This window comes from Macrotis lagotis, chromosome 4, assembly GCF_037893015.1.
Source record: "Macrotis lagotis isolate mMagLag1 chromosome 4, bilby.v1.9.chrom.fasta, whole genome shotgun sequence".
Classification (NCBI taxonomy): domain Eukaryota; kingdom Metazoa; phylum Chordata; class Mammalia; order Peramelemorphia; family Peramelidae; genus Macrotis; species Macrotis lagotis.
Window position 1 is genome coordinate 50,333,710 of NC_133661.1, and position 26,621 is coordinate 50,360,330.

The 26,621-nt window shown below is 40.9% G+C and overlaps 1 protein-coding gene across 2 annotated transcripts in view; it reads right to left on the bottom strand.

Moving 5' to 3' along the window:
• The window catches only part of SNUPN (snurportin 1), a 36,035-nt gene extending 11,864 nt beyond the window's left edge, over positions 1-24,171 (bottom strand). The window contains exons 1-3 of one of the 2 annotated variants that reach the window (XM_074232758.1): positions 23,987-24,171; positions 8,915-9,077; positions 6,744-6,882 (exon numbers count right to left, since the gene is read on the bottom strand). In XM_074232758.1, the coding sequence (XP_074088859.1) occupies positions 6,744-6,882; positions 8,915-9,072 (297 nt within the window). In that variant the 5' untranslated portion in view covers positions 9,073-9,077; positions 23,987-24,171. Of the gene's footprint in view, positions 1-6,743; positions 6,883-8,914; positions 9,078-12,105; positions 12,214-23,986 lie in introns of those variants that run through there. The other variant, XM_074232759.1, reaches the window with a different exon arrangement.
• Between the last annotated feature and the right edge of the window lie 2,450 nt (positions 24,172-26,621).

Consider the following 26,621-nt stretch of genomic DNA (forward strand, 5'->3'; position numbering starts at 1 on the left):
CCACTTAGTATAGAGCCTATCATATAACAGGTGTTATATTGATTGACTAATTACTAGAGAATCTGACAAATTTTTCAAGTTGTTCTTAAAAGTGTTTTTTCCTTTAAAAATGATCCATTCAGGGCAGCTAGGTGGCACAGTGGATAGAGCACCGGCCCTGCAGAAAGGAGAACCTGAGCTCAAATCCGACATCAGACACTTAATTGCCTAGAAAAATAAATAAATAAAAATTATCTATTCTCTGACAAGAACTGGTTGGTGTTATTTCTTTTAAGTAATTGCTTTTTTTCTCTCCTTTGAAAGACATCCTTTTTTTGATTTTGTTTTTTTTGCAAGGCAATGGAGTAAAGTGACTTGCCCAAGGTCACACAGCTGGGTAATTATGAAATGTCTGAGGTCGGATTTGAACTCAAGTACTCCTGATTCCAGGGCTGGTGCTCTATTCACTTTTTCCTTCTTTTAAAAATTTTGATTACAAGGAATAGTTCATTTCTATTGACCATTTCTCTTTTTTTCCCCCAACTACTTACAAAGGTAGTTTTCAACAATCATCTTTTATTTGATCATTTCTCTCCTAGGAAATGGGTATTACTCATAGATCTGCAATAGTACATTTTTAATTTGAGATATTAACTATATTTACTACAAAAATTTTCCCCAGTGCCTAAAGTTACTTTACTTCTAGTTTAAACATTTTTTTTGGGGGGGGGACAGCTATGTTCCTTCCTGGCTTACATATAAAAACAGTATTTATCTCAGAAAAGGAATGTGGCAGTGTTTTCTTTCTCAATAATTTGAATAATTTGTTTAAATATTAATTATTTTTTAAAATTTTGATAATAACACTTTAGATATAGCAAAGAATTGGAAACAAAGTAGATGCCCATCTATTAGACAATGGCTAAAAAAATCATGGTACATAAAAGTAATGGAATACTGTGCTACCAGAAATTTTATATGTAAATACTGAGAAACATGAAAATATCTACATGAACTGATACATAATGAAGTAAACCAAGCCAAGTGAACAGTATACCAAATTTATCAAGAGGTAAATGGATACCAAGTTTATACCCAAAGGCAAATGGATCACAAAATAATCCAAAGTGAATGTTGCAGTCTAATAGTAATATGGTGATGATGATCAACTGTGAAAGACTTAGCTACTCTGATCAAGACGATGAATGATGATAATTCCAAAAGACTCATGATAAAAAATGCTATCCACCTCCAGAGAGAGAACCAATAAACTCTTACCATAGACTAAAGTATACTGTTTTTCATTTTATTTTTCTTGCTCTTTTTTTCCCCTGCAATATGGCTAAAGGGAAATATGTTTTGCATGACTTTATATGTATTAAGAGTTATCATATTTATTTTCTCAATAGGTTAAGAAGAAAAGAGAATTTGGAACTGAAAATAAATTTAAAAAAATTTTTTTAAATGATTGTTATAAAATTACAAAAACTAATCATGGCTTTAAAAGAGAAGTGATAAGACTCCTTCTCCCCGCCCCCCACATCACTCCCTTGCAGAGGTAGGAGGTAATATTTTTCAAACATTTTCTATAATTTCTTTTAAATATTCTATTTTATATGTGATGCTTTTCTAAAAGGTTGAAGTGGGAGGAATACTGGGAGAAATTTTAGGGATGTTAAAAAAACATTATAAAGGTTTTTTTCCCCCCAAAAAAAGGATTTTTGTCACAGATCTTTTGAAACTTATGGTTTACTTTTTACTCTATAGGACAAATAAAACAATCTCACTTCCATATGATAACACATAAAATATTTTAAAACAGTAATCATGTCCCTTCTATAGCTTCTGAGCTTAACATTCCTAGTTCCTTCAACCTGTTCTTACAAGTTCTTACAAGGGCCCCTAACCACCTACTCTAGATTTGTTCAGGCTTGTGAATTTCCTTCCTAAAATACCCAAAGAGAACTCAACAATGATCTATAGGGGACAGTATAAGACTTTCACCCTTATCATTCCTAACACTGTTTACAGAATGATTCTACAGTCAAGACTAGAAGCACTGAAATGTAATGATGTCATATTCAGGTAAGTAAGAATGAACAAATTATCAGCCAAATTGGCATTTAAGATTATTTAGCATGATCTGGGGCCCAACATTTTTTTTTTTTTTTTTGCAAAGCAAATGGGGTTAAGTGGCTTGCCCAAGACCACACAGCTAGGTAATTATTAAGTGTCTGAGACCAGATTCGAACCCAGGCACTCCTGACTCCAGGGCCGGTGCTCTATCCACCGTGCCACCTAGCCACCCTGGGGTCCAACATTTTAAAGAAAGACTCTCCTCACAGGATGTCTGTGCAATGTGGCAAGACTCATACAAGCCTGCCCCCACTGGGAAAGTCACAATTACATGAATGGGTTCCATGGGCAGGGGCTCTCCTGAAAGAGATTTTTGCTAATCTGAGGCCTCACTGAAGAAAGGTCACCAACCCTCACGTGGAGAATGGCTGAACAAGAGATGGGGTAAACATGAACCCAAAATGATGCTCAGGGACTGGCCATGATTCAAGAACTGATGAAAAATGAGCCCAACACCTGAGTGTGTGGGGGAGAGGCTGATACTGTAGGGGTCTGACCACCTGGGAATTGTCTGATTTGGCAATGCTCATTGGTTACATGTGGCCAGTTTTTCTTTTCCCAAGGAGAGGTTGGGGAAGAGATCCAAGAAGAAGAAAAGAAAGGAAGAGGTATTGCAATAGCCCCTACTATGGGCCAGACCTTGGGCTAAGTCAGAGCTTTACAAATAGCACCTCATTTGATCTTCCACACAACCCTGGGGAGGGGGTGTTGTTTTTTCTCCATTTTACAACTGAGGATAATTAGAGCAATTAGAAATTGAGTGACCTGTGTAGAGTCGACCAGGGAGCAAGTGTCTGAGGCTGAAGGGGCACTCGGCTCTTCCTGGCTCTGCCCACTGCATCAACAGTGATCTCCACACAATTTCTGATAAATGACAGGGAGAGGGTTGGGGCTGAGGAAAGTTTGCCAATCCCTGCTGTCATTTTTCTAGGTTGGGCTAGTTCTATGCCAAAGAGTTAGATGACCAATATCAACCAAATGGCAAGCCAGCAGGCCAGGATCATTTGACTTGGTTCTCTGACAGGGCTGAAGCCTTCAGGAAATAATGATCCTGGATGACAGTTCCTCAATCTTCCCAACCATCAAAGCCCCTAAAATCTAAGCTCTGCATCTCTCTCTTGCAAACTAAACAAGTGGTTTCCTTCCCGTACACCCCAAAGCCACAGCCCTCTACCTGCCAAGGCTCTTTGGCTTCCCCTTTGGTCAGCCTGTGGATGTCCTCCATGCTTGTTCTTGCTATCCATTCATGCTGTCCATTCCACTTCTGATTCCTCAGCTCTTTTCATAAAACCAGGCATCCCTTTCCTTGATGACTGAATTAATTTCTTCCAATTTTTATTTCTGAATCTCATTCAGGCTCCATCTCAAGAGAATGGATATAACATTCTAAAGGGGTCAACTTTCAGCTGGGCTCTATTTGGCATCACAGTCCAAGCTTTCTCTATTGATCATTTTTCTAGACTGCTTTACTGAGAGGTCAGGGATTTTTTTTTTAAGGTTTTTGCAAGGCAAATGGGGTTAAGTGGCTTGCCCAAGACCACACAGCTAGGTAATTATTAAGTGTCTGAGACTGGATTTGAACCCAGGTACTCCTGACTCCAGGGCCAGTGCTTTATCCACTGTGCCACCTAGCCGCCCCAGGAAATTTTCTTTTAAAGGTGAGGGGTCAGGAGTGGAGTAATGTAAGGATTAAGTTACTATATTCTGCCCTTGACACAAGCCAAGACAAGACTCAAGCTGGTGACTGATTCCATCCCTAGGATCTAGACACCAATTCACATAGCCTGTCAAATGGATCTTTTCAGGGATGGGGAGAATAATCAGTATATAATTATAACAGATTTCCCAAAATGTGCAGCTCTCTGCAAATGCTAACAAATTATTCCTAAATTTGTGTACCTTCTTCCTTTGGGTTGCTATCACAATCTTGGTACCTTGGGATAAGGCACTTTGCTCCTAAAGGATGTGAGTTTTTCATTTACAGGAAGGTCACTCTGCCTAAGGATGGTGGCATCTGAGGTCTCCTAGTCTTAAAAAAATCTTCATGGTGCCAAGATGCCTCCCCCCTGCACTAAGCTGGCTGCATGATGGCACTTTTAGGGCAAAAAAAAAAGGTACAATGGGCTTCTTGCTGCTCCTCTGGAAAAAAATCACCCCTTGAAACACTGACAAAGTAATTCCTAGCCCAGCCACTAACCTAGTCACATGAATGCAGCCCAATCTGCATTTCTGTCCCCCTGAGGAATATGGCTCTAGGGCTAAGCTCTTATGGCCCTGCATAAGAAATCTTGAATCAAGAAACAGAAGAACATTGTACACCCTAACAGCAACATGAGGTTGATAATCAATCTTTTTTAAAAATTTATTTATTTTTTGAATTTTACAATTTTCCCTCCAAATCTCACTTCTCTCCCCCCTCCCCCACTCCCCATAGAAGGCAGTCTGTTAGTCTTTACATTACTTTCATGCTATACATTGTTGATAATCAATCTTAATGGACTTACTCAGGGACAATTTTAGGGCATCTGTGATGGAGAATATCATCTATATCCAAAGAAAGAATTGTGGTGTTTAAACAAAGACCAAAAACTATTACTTTTAATTTTAAAAAGTTATCTTCTTATGTAATTTTGCTATCTCTTATATTTTATTTTTTCCTTAAGGATATGATTTCTCTCTCATTCAATTTTGATCAATGTATAGCATGGAAACAATGTAAAGACTATCAGACTGCCTTCTGTGTGGGGGAGAGGGAAGCAAAGTTGGGGGTAAAATTCAAAAACCAATAAAAAAAAGAAATCTTGAATCATTTCTAAATGTGATTGGTAGATTACAATAATTCTCCATTTTCCCAAGATAACCCAATTAACACACCTGGGCCCAAACAGCCTCTGGGGGCAAATATAAGCATCACAAAACCCAAACACATTCTTCCTAAGAAAAGTTAAGGCCATTTCCATGTTGTCATGTAAGAAATGCTATGTAAAACAAAGTAGCTAACATTCAAGATCACCAGCTGTGAACAGCTAAAGAAGAGGGGAAAGCCCTAACAATAAAGAGCAGTCATCCCCCTAGAACCCTCACTGTACTTCAGGCCTGACTAGAATGCATATTTACAATGATGATTAGTTCATCAAAGAAAAGTCAAACTATAGAAGGTTGGGGATATTTAAGAAAGGAAAGATGTAAATCATAAGAGGCTTTAAACTGAGCGTTTTAACAGCAAATATTTCAAGTACTGGGAAATCCATTCATAGACCCTCATGCCATGATCATGCTAGATGAATAACATGTTGCTTTAATAAACCTTCACTAAATTTTCTTCTATATGCTTAAGAAGGTCTATATATGAATGCATATACCCTTTGATCCAGCAATACCGCTACTGGGTCTATACCTTGAAGAGATGATGAAAAAGGGTAAAAATATCACTTGAACAAAAATATTCATAGCAGTCCTGTTTGTGGTGGCAAAGAATTGGAAATCGAGTAAATGTCCTTCAACTGGGGAATGGCTTAGCAAACTGTGGTATATGTATGTCATGGAACACTATTGTTCTATCAGAAACCAGGAGGGACGGGAATTCAGGGAAGCCTGAAGGGATTTGCATGAACTGATGCTGAGGGAGATGAGAAGAACCAGAAAGACAGTGTACACCCTAACAGCAATATGGGGGTGATGATCAACCTTGATGGACTTGCTCATTCCATCAGTGCAACAATCAGGGACAATTTGGGGCTCTCAGCAATGGAGAGAATACCATCTGTATCCAGAGAAACAACTGTGGAGTTTGGACAAAGACCAAGGACTATTACCTTAAATTTAGAAAAAAAGCTGATATTGGCTGATCTTGCTATCTCTTATACTTTATGTTTCTTCCTAAAGGATGTTATTTCTCTCTTATCACATTCAATTTGGATCAATGTATACCATGGAAATAATGTAAAGACTAACCAATTGCCTTCTATGGGGGTAGGGGGAGGGAAGTAAGATTAGGGGAAAAATTGTAAAACTCAAAATAAATAAAATCTTTAATTAAAAAAAAAGAAGGCCTATATATGGCATGTAAAAAAAGACATAACAGTGTGGTATGGCAAAGAAATGAGCGGATTCTAGTCCTGATTTCATCACTAAGAAGCCACAGCAGGGTTATCCAATCTCAGTTTTAAAAGTTTTTATTGAAACAATAGACAATATATTTTGATTTGCCATTTTAGTGAGAGCTCTGTGGTAACTCAGCTTGATTTACTGAAGCATTTGGTAAACCCATGGGGGGGCTGCATAAAATCTCACTTTTGGACAGTCCTGAACTATAAGATTCTAGGTAAGTCCTTCATTCTGTCTGGACTTCAGTTTCCATTCATGTAAAATGAGAAAGTTGACCCGGATGACCTTTTGAGTTCCTTACAACTCTAAAACTCTACTTTATCCCATAAGTGCATATAAAAATGGATCAGCTCCCTTAGTCTGCTCCCAAGTTGACCCAGGTCTATGTAGTACACTGCCTCCATCCCCCAACTGCACACTACCCAATGCAAACTCCTAAGGGATGTCATCCCCTGGACTCATTGCTTGGAACTTTGTCACCAGCCTCAGAGAGGACTATGACACACCTATAGATGGCTCACCTGGTTAGCATAGCGCCTTGGTAGCTTCTTGCTAGCATCAATGTCCATTCCTTCCTCTTCCTTATCTTCTTCATCATCCATTCCAGACCAGTCATCCTCAGCCAATCTCCTGGCATGATTCACATAGTCGAGTCGCTTGCTTAAAAAAAAAAAAAAAAAAAAAAAAAGTACAAGGTGCCTTCTTCAAGGTATGCAATCTCATGCTTCCTCAGAATAAGGGATGTTCTGGAAGCACAAAGAGGGTGACAAGGGGCTTCAATGTGTCAGTGGATGAGTTTTCCAATAAGTCTAGACTTTTCCAAACAGGATTCAGCAATGCCTTTTGCTTGGCTCATCTGTTGGGGCAAAGGCTGGGCTCTTTAATCTAGAGCTGTGGTGGTGAATCTGCAGAAGCTCATTCCAGATGAACTAGAATGAGGAGGAACAAAAACCTTGGGGAGAAGAAGAGAGCCAGACAAGCCAAGGATCTGGGGAGCTGGTGTTTCCCTCGGGCTTTTGGGGGAGAAGACAAGACTTTTACCAGTTCCTTAGGGGCTTTCCAAAAGTGCTTTCAGATTGTTCCTTTTAAAGATGAATTTTTTTAAAATGGGCTTTTATATAAACTTTACAGAAATTACAAGTGATTAAAGTTTAATCACATACCTCCAAATTCCCCATTAAATTTTAAATAAGGAATTGGAATCTGTGTATCATTTTTTGTTTTTTGAACATTATTTATTCAAGCAAACATATAGTAAGCACCTATTATGTACAATGTACTGTGCCATCTTCCAGGAGCTTTTCATACATTCTGGAGGAAAACCTTAGAACATTATAAGGATTCATTCTTCCAAGTACACAACAGAGGTATTTTAAATACCTATGTCTATGTCCTGACAGAATCCATGTTCTTGTCATTTTAAATATCATATTTCAATGTGGATGTTTTTTTTAATCTTGATGTGTAATTTCAGCAGATCAGTAAACTCCCAGTGTGGAAACTCCCTTTCCCAAAGCATACTGGTCACTTAAGATAATGGCAGCCATCAAGATGCCTGAGGCCCACAGGGACTAAGTCCTTTGCTCACACATTGAGTATGTGTTTGAGGCATTTTCTGACTCTAGTGCTTATTCCTCCACCCACTAAGACACACTGTCTCCCTCTCTATTATGTTAATATATCAACTTCCTCTGCCAACTCCCTATTTTGTTAGGCATCTGTAGGACTTCCAAATTTTCATTATCAGTTATATAGTTGATTCTTCCAATGACTTAAGTGACTTTTATCTAAATTTCTGTAGAATTCCCCCAAGAACTTGCCTTAACATCATCTTAACCAACTGAAAAACCCCAGGTCAGCCAACAAGTAGTTGCTGACATTACATGCTCCCTCCTTCCTTCCCCCCCTCTTAACCATACATAATTGTCCTTTTATTCTAAGAATAAGAATCATCTGGAAGTGGAATTTGAAAGCTCAATCCACATAGCTGTGAGGAAACAGAACCTGTAAACACATCCCAGACTCCAGACCCTGTATGGGGCCTATCTTACTGCTGTCCCTGGGACACCCACTGTATAGCTGAGCTGGTTTCTTCTAAGATGTTTATTACACGGAGGTGTCAACAGTGCCCTTAGCATAAAACAACAGGCCCTGCCCTCTGGGCAACCCACTGTCATACAACCCTATCCTGCATCCTATCTACTGGCTTGCTTTGCTCATCCTGGCATTTTGGATAAAGCATATGGAAGATATTTCCTCAGGCTCACAGTGGAATTATTTTTCTTTAACTCCCCTGGGCTTAGTGGAAACATTCAAGTGGAAGGAGAAGAGGAAATGTGCACCCTTGCCAAGCTTCCCAGGGCAATAGGATCCACATGTCAGCCACATGGAGGGGGCGGGACCAGAGGGACAGAGTGGTGGAGCTTCAGTGATCTCACCAAGCCTCCTCTAAGATGAAGCACAATCTAAACAAATTTTTAAACTGGACCTTTCCAACAGATGGCTTTGGCTCATGGAATGGCTGTGGCAGCACACCCCTCATCATGTCCTAAGCCCTGGTCTGAAGAGCCTCCCGTCCCTGCCAGACAGGAAGAAAAAAGCATCTGCAGCCCAGAGCCCAAGGAGCCCAGTGCAAGAGTCAGGGCAGCCCAGAGGCTCAAGTGCCAAGGAGATGAAGGAGAGGGTCACATACGACTTCTGAAGTTCCAGGAGTTTCCTGCGCCTTTCGTTCTGTTCCAAGGAGCTGTACTTGGACTTGTACTGTGTCAGGCGTGGGTGAGGTGCTGAGGGGCTATTCAGGTCTTGGGAGACAGAAAAACTGCTCGCCAAAGCTTGGCTCAGTTCCTCCATGGTCCCTGTAAGAAATAGAGGAGGGGGTGTCAACAAAGGCAGGCCCAAGATGACAGGGAAAGAGGAGGTGGGTCCAAGTCTGGTCTGCAGAGGAGATCACCCCGTGGTAGGATGGTGGTGGTGGGGTCTCCTGTTGGGAGAAAGTCTGTGGCAAAGCCAGGCTGTGGTGGGGAAGGGCTGAGGGAACTGAAAAGGTTGGAAAGAAGACAATGGCATGATGACATGGAAGAGGGCAAGGAAGTACCAGAGTTCAAGTGATGACTTGGGCATCTCTGTGTGGTCATTCAGAGATGCTGATACAGCTCCTGTTTACGTCCTCTCTTGGAGGTCATGCAACCACCACTGAACCCCTGGACCACAGCCCATCTCCTGGACCAGCCCTTTCCTGATGTTTCACTCTAGGTTGTCGCTCACATCCACAAGAATGAACATTCATGCTCACAAAAGGCACTAAACACACTCTCTGATCTGAACCTGCCTCAGACCTCAGGGAGGTTTTAGAGATGAGGGCACTGAAGTACGGCAAGGTGGACAGACTTCCTGTGATCCCCATACTCTTAGGCATCAGGAATAGGATTCCAAGTTAGGCCATGCTAGCTCTTCTGCCTTTACTCCAATCACCTGCACCCTATACATACCCTAAAGCCCTGACTTACTTTCTGCCTACAGACTGGTCTCCAAAACTACAACTGTGTACATACATATTTTTCTTTTCTTTCTTTTTGCAAGGCAAATGGGGTTAAGTGGCTTGCCCAAGGCTACACAGCTAGGTAATTAAGTGTCTGAGGTCACATTTGAACTCAGGTCCTCCTGACTCCAGGGCCGGTTCTCTATCCACTGTGCCACCTTGTACATACATATTTGAACAAGGTCTATGTAGGAATCTGTTTTGCTTGTCAGAGGCAGCAAGGTGATGCAGAAGAGTACAGGGACTGGATTCAGGAAGACCCAGGTTTGAATCTGGTCTCTGATACTTACTAGCTGTGACCTTGGAGAACGTCATTTAACCTGGCTGCTTCAATTTACTCCTTTGTAAAATGGAGGTGATGACAACACCTGCCTCTTCGGGTTGATCAAATGAAATCATCTTGGTGAGACACTTCCCAAATATTAAAAAACCTTCTAAATGCCAGTCACCCTTTGTCAGAAGGGTTTTGTTTTTCTTTTTCTTCTCATGGGGAAAAAGAAAAAATACTTATTAATTGAAAAAATAAAAGAAACTTGGTGCAAAAAATTATTTTTTTAAAGTTATATCTCATCTTAGAATCCTTGAGATGTACATCATGAACAAATCTGTATCATAGAAGAAATTTGGTAGGCTTTTTTTTGCTATTTTTAAAAATTATTTACATATTAGAATTGTTCTTTGAATGTTTAGTAGAATTCACTAGTGAATTCATTAAATTCTGGGTTTTTCTTCCTTGGGAATTCAAAAATAAAAGTTATATCTCATCATTGTAAAATTCTAGGTATGAAAAAGATAAGCCTTTGTTTCCAGAAGCTCAGGTGGTTAAAAGCACTGCACAATTCCCATGGGGTTTTCCTTCTCACTGTCAGATTCAGATCAATCACTCGTTATTAGCAGCGGCCATGCACTGGGTACTATGTTAAGAAGTGGGGATACAGGGAACAAGAATGAGACAATCCTCCCTTGCCCTGAGTTTATGTTCTAAGGGGGAGCTAACACTTCTACGGCACCTCCTGTCCACCAGGCCCTGCCAAGGACTCTCTCCACGGTGTGCCAAGCTGCGTCTTACACTTTCCCTACAACAGGAAAGCATTCGATACAAAGTATTTGGGGAGCAGTCAGCTGGGCCCCAGGAGATGGTGCTGGGGTACAGAGGGCCCTAAGGGGGCCCTAGGGGTAAGAAGAGGGGGAGGGGAGTTTCGTGAGGGGAGGCCTGTTTTAGGGGATCAGAGAATGGGTGGGAGGGAATACTCTGTGAAGCCGGGAAGACACTGGGGCCGAGGCAGGAGAAAGACTTTGGCAGGGCTGCGGGGATGCTTGGCACTTGGAGGCTCAAGGAAGGGGGCACGGCCCGGGGGCACGGCTCTGGGCTGCTGAAGATGCCAAGCTGGAACCTTGGGAGCGCACATCTCTCCGTGTGCCAGTGTTAGCGGCTCACAGAAGCGGCTGCGGACGGTCACCCCACGGCTGGGCACCTCTCCGCGTGTTCTGTTTACTCTAGAGGGGCCAGACTCGGCGCGGGGGCGGCCGGGGCCGGGGCCGGGGCTGGGCTGGGCCGGGGCTGGGCTGGGCCGGGGTCAGGGTCGGGCCCGGGTTCACACGCGGCCTCGGCGCCTGCACGGGTCTCCGCACTGCCCGGCCGGGGCTCCGGACCCGGAGGCCAGTGCAAGGGCCGGGCGCCGTGGGGGACGGCCGGGCCTCCTTGGCACCCCGACCCTGGGCCGGCCGGGCCTCCTTGGCACCCCGACCCTGTGCCGGCCGGGCCTCCTTGGCACCCCGACCCTGGGCCGGCCGGGCCTCCTTGGCACCCCGACCCTGTGCCGGCCGGGCCTCCTTGGCACCCCGACCCTGGGCCGGCCGGGCCTCCTTGGCACCCCGACCCTGGGCCGGCCGGGCCTCCTTGGCACCCCGACCCTGGGCCGGCCGGGCCTCCTTGGCACCCCGACCCTGGGCCGGCCGGGCCTCCTTGGCACCCCGACCCTGGGCCGGCCGGGCCTCCTTGGCACCCGACCCTGGGGCGCACGGTAGGCGCGCTGCGGGGCTCCGCGGCGGGCACCCCCTGGGGCGGGAGGCGCCCCGAGGCACAACCACGAGGACCCCTCGGCCCCCAGAAGCGCCGGCCCGGAAGGCCCCCCACTCCCGGGAAGCGCTTTGAGGAGGAGGAAGACGAAGGCTGGGGGGGCGCCCCGGGAGGGGCCGGAAGAGGCGGGAAGTGTAAGGGGAGGCCCGGCTGGAAGCCTGGGGGGGGGGGTCACGGACCGCCGGGGACGGGGGGCGGGGCGCCAGGGAGGCCCCGGGGGTCCGGGGCGGGGGTCCCGGCGCTGGGGGGCGGCGCGCACACCTACGTGGGGGCGGCTCCGGGCCGGGGCCAGGCTCGCGCGCGGCCGTTTCCGAGGCGCAGACCGGCGAGGGGGGGGGCGAGCGGCCACGTGCTCGCGGGGCCCCGCCCCCGCTCCCCCCCCCCCCCCCCGGCCCGCTCTCACCTGCGCGTGCGCCCCGCGGCGGCCGGGGCTCCCAGCGTCCCAAGCGCCGGAGTCGGCTCCTCTCCGGGGCCTCTCCCAGGCCTGGGCCGCGGGCGGGGCCGGAAGTGGGCGGAGCCCGGGGCGGAGCGGCCGGAGGCCGGCGCGGCGCTCCCCCTAGGGGCCGTGGGCGCTCGTGCAGCCGTCGCCGCTCCCCGGAGCCCGGCCCGCCCAGGGGCCCAGGGGCCCAGGGCCCCGCACCGCCCTCTCCGTCCTTCCCGCCCAGCCCCGAGGCCAGCGCCGGGCAGAGGCTCGGGAAGGCGGCCCTCGAGGCGGGGGAGGGAGGCCCTTGTCCTGGCTCACAGGCCCGCCCGTGCCAGCTGGCTGCCCCTTTGCGTTCTTGGGGAGCCCAAGCACCCCCATTCCTCACGCTGGGGTGGGGCGGACAGGGGGCCCCCGCGGATGCTACAGGCGGCCCCGGCCCTGGACTCAGGAGTGCCTGGGTTCCAGCCCGGCCTCGGACCCCGAATGACCCAGCTGTGTGGCCTTGGCCAGGCCACTTAACCCCATTGCCCTAAATTTAAAAAAAGGTTTAAAAATTTAAAAAAAGAATGCCAATTTAAAAATATCCGTGTGAACCCCGAAAAGTTTAGGCACAGAGGTGCCTTCAAAAATGTGTTTTTCAATCAGGCATAGAAATCCTTACCCCAGAGGGAAATAGAGGAAAGGGATGGGAGAAGGAGGTAGGGGTAGGGAATAGAAGAGAAAGAAGATCATGGATACTCACAGGAGGAAAAGCATAAAAGGAGAGAGAAAATAGACCAAATGGGGCTGGGGGGGGGGGATGGAAAGGAGGAAAATACAGCTAGCCATAAAAATGGTGAAGCAACTTCTCTGATAGACTTTAGAAGGCTATCCACCACAGAGACTGAGCTGACCGGGTCGGAACACTGACTGAAGTACACTTGGCATTCTATTTTTCTTGAGATTTCTCTATGTGGGAGAAGGGGGAATTATGTTTACCTTTAAGCTATGACTATTGTAATGTGAAAAAATAAACAGAACCCTGATCAATTGAAAAAAAAAAACCCTCTAAACTGCACCATGGCTAAACAGAAGATATCTCTGAAGATGACAGTGAGGAGCCCTTCCTAAATTTGTAGGTCCACTGCATATATGATAGATGCATTTTTAGGGGTGGGGGGAGAGGGAAAGTGAGGCAATCATGGTTTTAGTTAGCAATGGAGAAAACCCTAGTAACAGGAAAAAGTCATGTGTATACATAGAGTTTGCTCAAAATGTATGATCCAAATGCACAAACCAAAGGATTTAAGTTACTTTTTTGAAAATTAGCATATGTCCCTGGTCAATTATTAAAGGGTACAACCACTATTCTAACTTCTCACAAGATCATCTCATTTTAAGAAGTATTTCCCTCCAATCTATGAAGCAAGATTGTTTGACTCATACAATTACTTCTTTACCCTTTGACAGTATCTCCAAAAATATATGGCTACCCAAAACCAAAAGCAAGCATCATAGGCAATGCAAATACACTAGAACCTTTTTGTCCCAATAAATATAGGAATAAAGCAAGAATGCCCACTATCCTACTTATCATTTTGCTAGCAACAAGAAGAGAAATATAAAGTACAAAGATGTGTAAAGAGAACATAAACCTACCCTACCTATTTACTGATGATGGGCAAAGTGGACTATTGTAATATTTTTCATGGCTACACTTTTTTTTGGGGGGGGTGGTTGCAAGGCAAATGGGGTTAAGTGGCTTGCCCAAGGCCACACAGCTAGGTCTATTAAGTGTCTGAGACTGGATTTGAACCCAGGTACTCCTGACTCCAAGTCTGGTGCTTTATCCACTACACCACCTAGCCCCCCCCAATGGCTACACTTTTTTAACACCAAGTAACTCACTTTGTCAATGATGCAGAGTGAGATGAGGGGGAGAGAATTTGGAACTCAAGGTTATGAAGTAAATATCAAAACTTGCTTTTGCATGTAACTGGGGGAAAACTTGAAATTGGGTAAAGTTACAGGCTACTATATATCTTCAAAAAACCAATAACATGCAACAATAATAGGGAAATTCCATTCCATAAAATACAAAATAACTGAGGATCAACTCCATTAAAGCACACAAAAGATCTGTAGAGACTGCATTACAAAATGCAACTTAAACAAATTGTTAGAGGAATAATCAAGTGTTCATAGACAAGTTGTGCCAAGATAACAAAAATGACAAATTAGGCAAAGTTAATTTATGCTTTAATACTATTCCAACATAACAAAATTTATCTGGAAAAAGATCTAGATTCTAGAATATCAAGGGAAATAATGAAAAGAACAAAGAATGCTTCCAGACCACAAGCTATATTATAAAGCAATAGTCAGCAAAACCATCTGGTGTTGGCTAAAACCTAGAGAGACATCAATGGAACCAACTAGAAAAGGGAGAATCAGAAAAAATAGAACTCAGTAATCAAGTGTTTGATAATACAGGAAACCTAAACCACTTAGGGGGGAAAAATTACTTATTTGATAAAAACTGGAAAACTGGAAATCAATCTGGCAGAAATTAGACTTAGATCAACACCTCACACCATACTTCACAATACATTCTAAATGGATATCCAGTCTTATCTTAAAGGTCATATACTATTAAGAAAATACCTGTCACATTTCTGGATAGGAAATGTATTCTTAACCATACAAACCATACAAGAAATTACTTGAAATTGAAATTTTTTCATAGACAAAATTAAGAAGCGAAGCAGATTGGGGGGAAAATCTTTGTACCAAATTTCTCTGATAAAAGTTTAGTATCAAGATAAATTTCATATATATAATATCTATAGTGATTAAGTTTTATACTTATATTTCTGTAGCAAGTGACTGGAAATTCCCTTTTTTTTTCATAAAGCCTTCTAAATGATCAAATTAGGGAAAAGAGAGGAGTGGGTGAAATCCAGTCAAAGTCACCAAAGTACCTCCTGGAAATCAAGTCAATTAGCAATTGAAAAAAAGAGTGCTTAAGAGATAACTCCCTTAAAAGTAAAACAAAACAAAAGACTCACCTAACTGTTATTTGTCCTTTCTTGGAAGAAGACCAAGATATCAGGGAGGTGTAACCATGAGGTGCATGTGAATTGGATTTAAGTGAGGGGGTTACTTTCTCCTCTAGAGCTCCAGTGGCCAAATATGAATCAGGACAACTGGATATGAGGCAACTCAGGGTTAAATGACTTGCCCAAGGTCACACAGTAAGTGTCAAGTATCTCGAGGTGAGGTCACATTTGAACTCTGGTCCTCCTTACTCCAAGGGCTGTTGCTCTGTCCACTACACCACCCAGCTGCCCTTTCACCTTTTTTTTTTGAGGTTTTTGCAAGCCAAATGGGGTTAAGCGGCTTGCCCAAGGCCACACAGCTAGGTAATTATTAAGTGTCTGAGCTCAGATTTGAACACAGGTACTCCTGACTCCAGGGCCGGTGCTTTATCCACTGTGCCACCTAGCTGCCCCTCCCTTTCACCTTCTAATAGCATCAACAGGCCCTCCAGGTAAACTTTTGCTTTGAAGGTCTCTTAAATGCAGGGATGTCTACTCTCCCCTCTCCTCTTTCCTTTCCTTCCTGAATTCCATCTGCCTCTTCTGCACCTTGCCCTACCCATCTTCCATTGGGGGGGTCATATCCTTTGATAGGACAAGCTAGAGGTGACGTTTCATAGCACAACTCTGGTTAGATGATGCTATTTAAGTTCGAGGAGTCAGGCTGCACCCCTCCTCCCCATGAATGTCGATTTAGTGAAATATCAATAAATATGCTCTGTTTTTGCTCTTAAGGCTAAAACTTCTGGTAATGTTTCTCCCTAATTAGAGCAAAATTAGAAGGCTAACATGTATTTATTTCAACAAGTCCAGTGATGACTCCACATTTGTGGTGAATTTCCACTATATACATATATATGCGTGTATTTATATGATCATTCTCCAATAGATGTATGGCCAAAGGATATGAACAAATCACCAAACCTTCTCAAATGAATAGCAACCCAATCATGTGAAAGAATGTTCCAGATCACTCATAATTATTTTAAATTAAATGTAAATTAAATAATACAATAAATTAATACTATAACAAATAAAACAATTAAATTTAAATTAAATAATTATTTTAAATTAATAATTAAAATGTGACTCCACTGATATAGGATTCCCTTCCTATTGGGGAAGATAAATGTCTTCTGCTTTTAGGAATGAGGTAGAGTTGGAGAGTGAAAGAGCAATGATTTTCTGTGCTCTTTGGACTTCACTTCAAGTCTTCTTTGAGCATCTATCTCATCACTCTATGTGCCCCTGGCTTTCCTTCCAAGAAGAAGATGGAAGAGGCCAACCCCATTTCATGTTCCTGAAAGAAAGTGACTCCAGGAAGGCATGAGAGAAGTTTCCCCTTGAGAAAGGCTCCTTCCTTCTGTATTATCTAGTATATATATATTCTCCCATGTGTGTACCTTCTCTGATCTCTGTTTTGCCAAGATTTGGATAAATGGGCTTCTTTGCTCTCTGCTATGTGTGCTCATTATGGAACTGGCATTTGATGGACAAGAGATCAAGCCTTAGATATAGAACTTGGGGGTCCCTCTTCCCCCCAAATAATTACAAAGTCACCATAAGTTACCTTGAACCTAATATTTCCAGATTAATAATATTTAGTGAAGGGTTTGAGGGGTTAATTGTGTTTCTTTTTTCTCCTGAAAGCTAGAATCATTCTTTTTTTTTTTTCCTGGTGCTATTTCTGTATTTTATTAATGGAAACCTAAATCACCTCAGGCCTTTGCTGAAAAGTCACACTGTGTTTCTCTTTACTTTTGATGACTTAAATAGGAATTGTTTTCTACAAACAAATTGACTTATATTTTGTTAAGTTTCCTAACATGAAGATGACTTCAAGAGTTAAAAGTCTGTCAGCAGTTCAAAGAAGACTGGGGCCAACATTCATCTCCACCCAAGAGGAGAGAAATCTGTGCCAAAGGGTTAAAGCCCTCCCCTTTTTTTATAACAAGGAGAATTAAATCATCTTTTATTACCCAAATCAGTCAATAGTCTTAACAATTTATCCCACTAATAGATAGGATAGATTACAAAAAAAAGTAAAACTAATTTAAAGTTCATAAAAACTGTCTTATTTTATATAATCAGCACTGTTTTGAAATCCCAACTGTGAAACAAGCTTTAATAAATGATTTTTTTCATAAAAGGAAAAAAATCAAACAACTACCCCCTTCCCTCCCAGATCCTCAAATAACTAGTCCCTAACACAAAGATAGACAAAGGTGCATGCAATCACAGTGAAGTTTTCTGCCAAGGTTTTGCTCCCAGAATGCTAAGATACCTGATTGTACTTTTAAAAGGAAGATCAGTTTGTATTCTTAAGGCTACCCAAGAAGTTACCCATCTTTGGATTTTGACAACTTAATAGAAAAAGGGACCGGGGGGAAAAAAGGAGGAAAATGATCATTTTTCTCCTCTGCCAATTGTTGTTGGACAGCGCCTACAAGAAAGCTGAGCTTTCATCTTACATCCTGCAAATTGGCTAAGATGACAAAGAATAGCAATAAATGTTGAAACGGTTGTGGAATGAATGGTAAGCATACTACTATATTGTTGGTGAAACTGTGAGATGTTGCAACTATGTTGGAAAGTATGAATAAAAATATCCCCACATATCCTTTGAAGCACAGCCCCCATTACTGTACTTAAATCCCAAGAAAGCCATGGACAAGAAAAAAGTCTCTATATACTCCAAAATATTGATAATAGGTCTCTTTATAACAAATAAGAACTGGAAACAAGTATATAATTAACAAAGGGAAAGTATTAATATTAAAGGGAAATCAAGAAAAGTTTCTTGTTAAAAAAACTGGGACATGAAAAACTAGGAGGTGGAGAAGAAATCAGGCATGTGGAAATGTAAAAACATGTGGAATTGAGGAATGGAGTGTTGTTTGAAGGCAAGGAAGTGGTCCTGGGCTATTAGCCATGATGGGAGTTGTAAGTTTACAGGGGAAGAAAGGTTGTAAAGGATTTTGAATGCCAAACAGAAGAATTTATATTTGACCCTCAAGGTGTATTTGCTGTAGACTAGAGGTTATTGAGCTACCCAGTCAGACGTATACTTTAGGAAGATCACTAACAAATCAGAGGAGTATGAATTGCAGTGAGGAGGCAAGCTAAACAGGCAGGCTCAGTGTTGTTTGGCTTTTTTTAAAAATTCATTTTTCAAATTTTGAGTTCCAAATTCTCTCCCAACCTCCAATCCCCTACCTATTGAAAAGGTAAGCAATACATTACCTATTGTACATGTGAAGTCATATGAAAGATCATTTTATATTGGTCATGTAGAAAAAATAAATTTTTTTTTTAGGTTTTTTCAAAGCAAATGGGGTTAAGTGGCTTGGCCAAGGCCACACAGCTAGGTAATCATTAAGTGTCTGAGACCAGATTTGAACCCAGGTACTCCTGACTCCAAGGCCAGTGCTTTATCCACTACCCACCTAGCCACCCCAAAAAATAAATTTTTTAAAGCAAGGAAAAATATGTTTCAATTTGCACTCATAGCCCATCAGTTCTGGTTGCTCCATGAATTATCTTAGAACATAATATTGATCATAATAGTTAAGTTTTTCCACAGCTGATCATCATTATAATATTGTTATTGTATCTGGTGTTCTGGTTTCTAGTCACTTCATTCTTCATCATTATATAAGTATTCCTAGGTTTTTCTGAACCTAACTCCCTCATCATTTCTGTTTTGTTTTGTTTTTTAGGTTTTTGCAAGGCAATGGGGTTAAGTGGCTTTCCCAAGGCCCCACAGCTAGGTAATTATTAAGTGTCTGAGGCCAGATTTGAACTCAGGTACTCCTGACTCCAGGGCTGGTGCTCTATCCACTGCGCCACCTAGCCACCCCCATCATTTCTTAAAACATGATAATATTCCATCACAATCATATACCACCACTTCTTCAGTTATTCCCCAATTGATGGGCATTGCTTCAATTTCTAAATCTTTGCTACTATAAAAAGAGGAGCTTTAAATGTTTTTGGACATATAGGTCCTTTCCCATTTTCCTTGATTTTTTTGGGAAACAGACCTAATGATCCAAAGACAGTTGCTGGGTCAAAGGAAATGCATAGTTTTATAGCCCTTTGCACATAGCCCCAAATTGTTCTCCGGAAAGGTTGGACCAGTTCACAGCTTCATCAACAGTGCTTAGTGTCTCTGTTTTCCCACATCTATTCCCTCATTTGTCAGTTTCCTTTTCTGTCATTTTAGTCAATCTGATAGGTGGTACTTCAGATTTGTTTTAATAGGTTTCTCTAATTTATAATAATTCGATAGTAATTTTTTCAAATGACTATTGATAACTTTGACTTCTGAAAATTACCTATTCTTATCCTTTGATCATTTATCAATTGAGGAATGGCTTTTATTTTTATAAATTTGACTCAGTTCAACTATATGTGTGAGAAATGAGGCCTTTATCAGAGCAACTTCCTGCAAATGTTTTTTTCCTAGTTTCCTGATTTCCTAATTTTAGCTGTATTGACTTTGTTTATATAAAAACTTTTTAATTTCATGTGATCAAAACTATCCATTTTTACCTCTATTGAGTCTTTCTTATCTCTTGTTGGGTCATAATCTTTTCCCCTATCCATAAATCTTATGGGTAATTTTTTCCAAGTTCCCTTAATTTGCTTATGATATCATACTTTATGTCTAATTCATGTATTCATTTTGACCTTATCTTTGTATATTGTATAATCTGTTAGTCCATGTCCAGTTTCTTCCAGACTGCTTTCCAATTTTCCCAGAAATTTGTGTTGAAAAATGAATTCCCAGGGCAGCTAGGTGGCGCAGTGGATAGAGCACCAGCCCTGGAGTCAGGAGTACCTGAGTTCAAATCTGGCCTCAGACAACACTTAATAATTACCTAGCTGTGTGGCCTTGGGCAAGCCACTTAACCCCATTGCCTTGCAAAAAAAAAACTAAAAAAAAAAGAAAGAAAGAAAGAAAGAAAGAAAGAAAGAAAGAAAGAAAGAAAAGAAAAATGAGTTCCCAAAGAGCAAAAATGGGGAAAGAAAATTATAGATTTCATTAATTGCACAAGTCATAAATAAAATACTAGCCATGAGATTACAGCAATATATCATAAGATTATACATTGTGACCAAGTGGGATTTCTACTAGAAATGCAAAGATAATTTTAACATAAGGAAAACTATTAACATAATTGATTATATCAAAAATCACAAAAATCATATGACTACCTCAATATATGCTCTTGACAAAATATAATATTCATTTCTATTAAAAATACTTGAAAGCAACAGTATAAAAGTATTTTTCTTTAAATTGATAAGAAACAGCTCCCTAAAACCATCAACAAGCATTATTTGTAATGGGGACATAAGATCAGGAGTGAAACAAGGATGCCCATTCCTAATATTATTCAATATTGTATTAGAAATGTTAGCTATACCAATAAAAATAAATTGAAGGAAACAAAATGGCCAGTGAAGTAATAAAACTTTTTTACAGACATGATAATGATATACTAAAAAATTAATTGAAACAACAATTTTAGCAAAGTAACAGGATATAGAATAAACCATCAGCATTTCTATACATTACCAACAAAACACTCTAAGGAGAGATGGTAAGAGATACCCCATTTAAAATAACTGTACTCAGAAAAATAGCTACCAGTTCAAACTTAGGAACTACCTGAACATAATTATGAAATATTTTTTATACAAATAAAGTCATTTTGGGGCAGCTAGGTGGTGCAATGGATCGAGCACTGACTCTGGAGTCAGGAGGATCCGAGTTCAAATCCAGGATCAGCCACTTAATACTTAACTCCATTGCCTTGTAGAAACCAAAAGAAAAAAATCTCTCAACAAAAAACCCAAATAAAGTCATTTTTAAATAATTGGAAAAATATGAAGTGTTCATGAGTAGGCAGAATCAATATAATCTATTTATTCAGTACTATTTCAAATTATCAAAAAAAATTTGAATTAGAAAAAATAAAAACAATTCATTTGGAAAAACAAATATCAGGAATAACAAATTAATGGGGAAAAAATGTAAAGGAAAGATGTTTAAAAGTACCAGATCTTAATATAAGTCAATAAATATCAAAATTATCTCATACTGGCTAAGAAATAGAAAGATGGATCAGTGGAACAGAATAGACATACAATATATAGTAGAAGATGAATATAGTACCCTTGTGCTTGACAAATGTAAAGATTTAAGTTTTGGGGATAAGAATTAACTATTTGGTTAAAAAAAATTGTTGGGGGGCAGCTAAGTGGCTCAGTGTATAGAGCACCGGCTCTGGAGTCAGGAGGGCCTGAGTTCAAATTTGACCTCAGATACTTAATAATTGCCTGTGTGACCTGGGGCAAGTCACTTAACCCCATTCTCTTAAATAAATAAATGGATAAAATAAAAAGAATTGTGGGGAAAACTGAAAAACAGTCTAGTAGAAATTGGATAAAGACCAATATCTTACTCTAACAAAATAGGAGAAGAATTTATGAATAAATGATAGAGAACATGGTGAGACACAGAATGGCTACTTTTGATTACATTAAATTAAAAAAGTTTTGAACAAATAAAACCAATGCAGCCAAGATTAGAAGGAAAGTAGAAAATTGGGGAAATTTTTATGGAGAGTTTCTTGGATAATGGTATCATATCTTAAATATATAGAGGACTTTGTCAAATTTATAAGAATATATGTCATTCTCTGGAGCTGTGAACTCATCCAACCCTTCTAGAGAGCTATTTGGAACTATGCCCAAAGGGCAACAAAAATGTGCATACCCATTGACCCAGCAATACCAATACTGGGTCTATACCCTGAAGAGATGATGAAAAAGGGTAAAAACATTACTTGTACAAAAATATTTATAGCAGCCCTGTTTGTGGTGGCAAAGAATTGGAAATCAAGTAAATGTCCTTCAATTGGGGAATGGCTTAGCAAACTGTGGTATGTGTATGTCATGGAACACTATTGTTCTATTAGAAACCAGGAGGGACAGGATTTCAGGCAAGCCTGGAGGGATTTGCATGAACTGATGCTGAGTGAGATGAGCAGAACTAGAAAAACACTGTACACCCTAACAGCAACATGGGAGTGATGTTCAACCTTGAAGGACTCGCTCATTCCGTCAGTGCAACAATCGGGAACAATTCTGGGCTGTCTGCAAAGGAAAGTGCCATCTGTATCCAGATAAGGAGCTGTGGAGTTTGAACAAAGTGTAAGGACTATTCCCTTTAATTTAGAAAAAAAACCAGATATCTTATTGTCTGATCTTGTTACCTCTTAGACTTCTCTTCTCTTCTTTAAGGATATGATTTCTCTCTCATCACACCCAATTTGGATCAAGGTACAACATGGAAACAAAGTAAAGACTGACAGAGTGCTTTCCATGGTGGGGGGGGGGGAGGGAAGCAAGATTGGGGGGAAAATTGTAAAACTCAAATAATATCTTTAATAAAAATAAATAAATAAAAGAATATATGTCATATTCCAACTGATAAATGGTCAAAGAATATGAACAGGCAGTTTTTCGGTGAACAAATTGAAACTATATGTGGTCATATGAAAAATGCTCTAAATCATTATTCATTAGAGAACTGCAAATTAGTACAAATTAGTGTCATCTCATACCTATCAGATTCACTGAAATGATAGAAGGGGAAAATAATGAATGTAGGAGAGGATGTGGAAAAATTGGGTCACTAACACATTCATTGTTGATGGAGTTGTGAACTGATCCAACTATTTTGGAGAGCAATCTAGAATCTAAAGAGTTTAAAAACTGTGTATATCCTTTGACCCAGCAATACCACTATTAGGTCTGTTTCCTAAGGTGATCAGAGAAAAAGGAAAAGAACCTGCATGTTCTAAAATATTTATAGTAGCTCTATAATACTAATAATAAACTATACTACTATAATAGCATTGGTCAACATTTGCAACATTTCATATCCAAGTAAAGCATAAAGTTAAAGGAGTTGTCCTGGATTTGGAACCAAAGGACTTGGGTTTTATCTCTGCTACTTCCTGAGTGAGCTCAGGCAAGTCACTCAATATATTTGTCCTAGGTTTTCTTATCTGTAAAATAAGGGTTTTTAAACTACAGATCTCTAAATTCCCTTTCATTTCTAAATACTTAATTCTGTGATCTAGGATTGCATCTAATCTGAGTTCAATGCCTTTTAATGTATCATTTACCTTATTGGGTTTTTTTGGGGGGGGGGTTGTTTTTTTTTTAGGTTTTTAAGTGGCTTGCTCAAGGCCACACAGCTAGGTAATTATTGTGTCTGAGGCTGGATTTGAACTCATGTACTCGACTCCAGGGCCGGTGCTCTATCCACTGCAGCACCTAGCCACCCTCCATTTACCTTATTGTAGTCAATGTGTATGTATATTCTCTTGTTGCTCCTTTTGTCACTGGGTATCAGTTCATATAAGCCTCCCCATGCTTTTTTGAATTCCTTGCACATTGGCATCATTTTGAACTATGGCACTATAATTTTTATTACATGCATATACTATAGTTTCTTCAGTCACTCCTCAACTGAAGATCCATTTTGTTACCTTTTTTTAAACTTCTAATAGGGATATCTTTTCAATTTGTTAAGATTAGAAGTGATTAATCTGAACAGTCCTTACCTTAGAGCCCCACATAGGCAAATCCCTGAGGGACCCACTGAGGAGGAAGGTAGCTGGGTCCTGATTCTGATCTCTGGTGCTGTTGGCTCTCAACTGGTTTTGACTAATTTGATAGGAAGGCATTTGTTCCTCCAGCTCTAAAACACCTAGGCTGACTGAAACTGTTTAACCTTCCAGTGGTGTGAGAAGTGTGATGGGTTGTATGACCTCATGAGAGGTTTTTATGATATCACATCACTATGGTGATTTTCAAGTTGGAATCTTAACCAACGCTAAGAGGACCAAATTAGTTGCCTGTTTATTACTGTAACAAATTCCCCCAAAATTCTACTCTATCTCAGTGGCTCTGTGATCTCATCAGAATGGAGATTACTTAATTATGCAGATCCAAATCCTTTCTCACTTTGTGCAATCCTTACCCACCTCTAAGTAAATTCTCAATGGAAGAACTACCCCATCCCTTTCCCCTTCATGCACTTAAGTCTCTTCTCTGATTCATTTCATATCTTAGGGATACCATGGAGTCCTTGGGCTGTTCTTGTGTTCTCTTTCATTCTTGAGAATTGTTTTCAGAACTGGCTCACCTTTCCTTATGGTCATATTCATTGAATCATTGCATCTAGAGCTGGAAACAGCCTTAGGGATCACCTGATCTACTTCCTTTATTTTACATATAAATTATAGACTTGCATCCATGGAAGCACTTTCCTGACTTAGGTTTTGAGGTAGAAAAGTAGAACTGTGAAGGGTAGGTGAAGCCTTTCAGGTTTTTCTGGTAGCTCCCTAGTCTGGATTCATTGTAGACTCTTTGAAAGACATGAATTTTCCTAAAAATATTGCATGAATTACTGAGCTGTTTATCCCTGTACCATTGAGATTTTAATCTTCTCCATAATTTTCCATGATCCAACAGACTCTTTTAGTAAAAATAAAATGTTAGCTTTGATTCACTGTAACCTTTGACCCTATTCCCTTTTCCACTACCCAGTCTTTCCTCACCTTTTGCACATCTAGAACTGGATGTCTCATAGGCATCTTAAACTCAATATTCAAAGCAGAACTCATTATCTTTCCCCCAAATCCTTCCTTCTTCCTAACTTTCCTATCACTGTCAAAGGTACTCCAGCCTGGCAGTCACCCAGAGTCACTCTTATAATCTGTGATCAAATCTTATTTTTCTCTTCACATCTCTTAGATTTGACTCTTTTTCTCCAGTCACAGAGACATGGCCACCTGAGTACCCTTGTCACTCCTCACCTGGACAATTGCTATAGTCTCTTAATTGGTCTCCCTGACTCAAGTCTCTCCCTACTCCAATTTATCCCCCATTTGGCTGTCAAAGTGATTTTCCTTGGTCTGACCATGTAATTCCTCTCCATCAACCCCAACACCACCCTCATGCACATTTCAGCAAACCCTAGTGGTTACCTATCATCTCCAGGTTCAAATATATAATTTTCTGTTAGACTTTTGAAAACCTTTTATGACCTATCTTTTTTTTTTTTTAGGTTTTTGCAAGGCAAATGGGGTTAAGTGGCTTGCCCAAGGCCACAGGGCTAGCTAATTATTAAGTGTCTGAGACTGGATTTGAACACAGGTACTCCTGACTCCAGGACTGGTGCTTTATCCACTGTGCCAACCTAGCCACCCTATGACCTATATTTCTTTACAATTTTGCCTACTTTCTAGTCTTTTTTCCCTTTATTTTTTCCAATTACATGCAAAGATAGTTTTCAACATTTATCTTTTTGCAAGATTTTGAATTCCACATTTTACTCCTTCCCTCCCTTGTCTCTCTCCCCCTCTTGCCACTAAGTCATCTGCTATCTGGTTAGACATTTATAACTATGTTAAACATATTTCTATATTGATTCAACAGACTTTTAGTAAAAATAAAATGTTAACTTTGATTCACTGTAACCTTTGACCTTTCATGTTGTGAAAGAAGAATTCTTTCTAGTCTTTTTAATGTTATTCCTCAGTCCAGACTGTATGACTGATATTCCTCACCCATAAGGGTCCATCTCTTGACTCTATGACTTTTTATTAACTCTCCCCATGCCTGGAAACCTTTCCCTTCTCATTTTAAACTCAGCTTCCCTGGCTTCCATAGTTCCATATTAACTCAGCTGAAATTCCATCTCCTGCAGGCGGACTCTCTCTACCTCTCTTTCTCTTTGTCTCTTTCTTCCCTCCAAGATTACCTTCCATTTTATACAGGATATATTTTACCTGTACATAGTCATTTGCATGTCTCCCTCATTAGAATATGAGCTTATTGAGGACAGGTACCTTGTTTTTCCTTTTTTTTTGTATAAATATAAATATATATAGGGGAGCATCTGGCATGTAACTGGAGCAGAATAACTTTACATTGACTGGTTGACCAAAATAAAACCTCTCTTTCTGCTTTGAGTAAGGTCTGAAATCTCAACCTCTTTACACACTGTCATCTTTCATTATCTAAATATGCCTTTTTTAGGGGAACTTTTCTACTATTTCAATTTTTGGAATCCGAGAATGGAGAAAATCATCCTTCTGCCAGAGAAAGTTCAAACTTTTGACTTATATTTAAGTACCTCCATATCCAGCCTACCTTTCCAATTTTGGCTTCCACTACTCTTCTGGCCCTGAA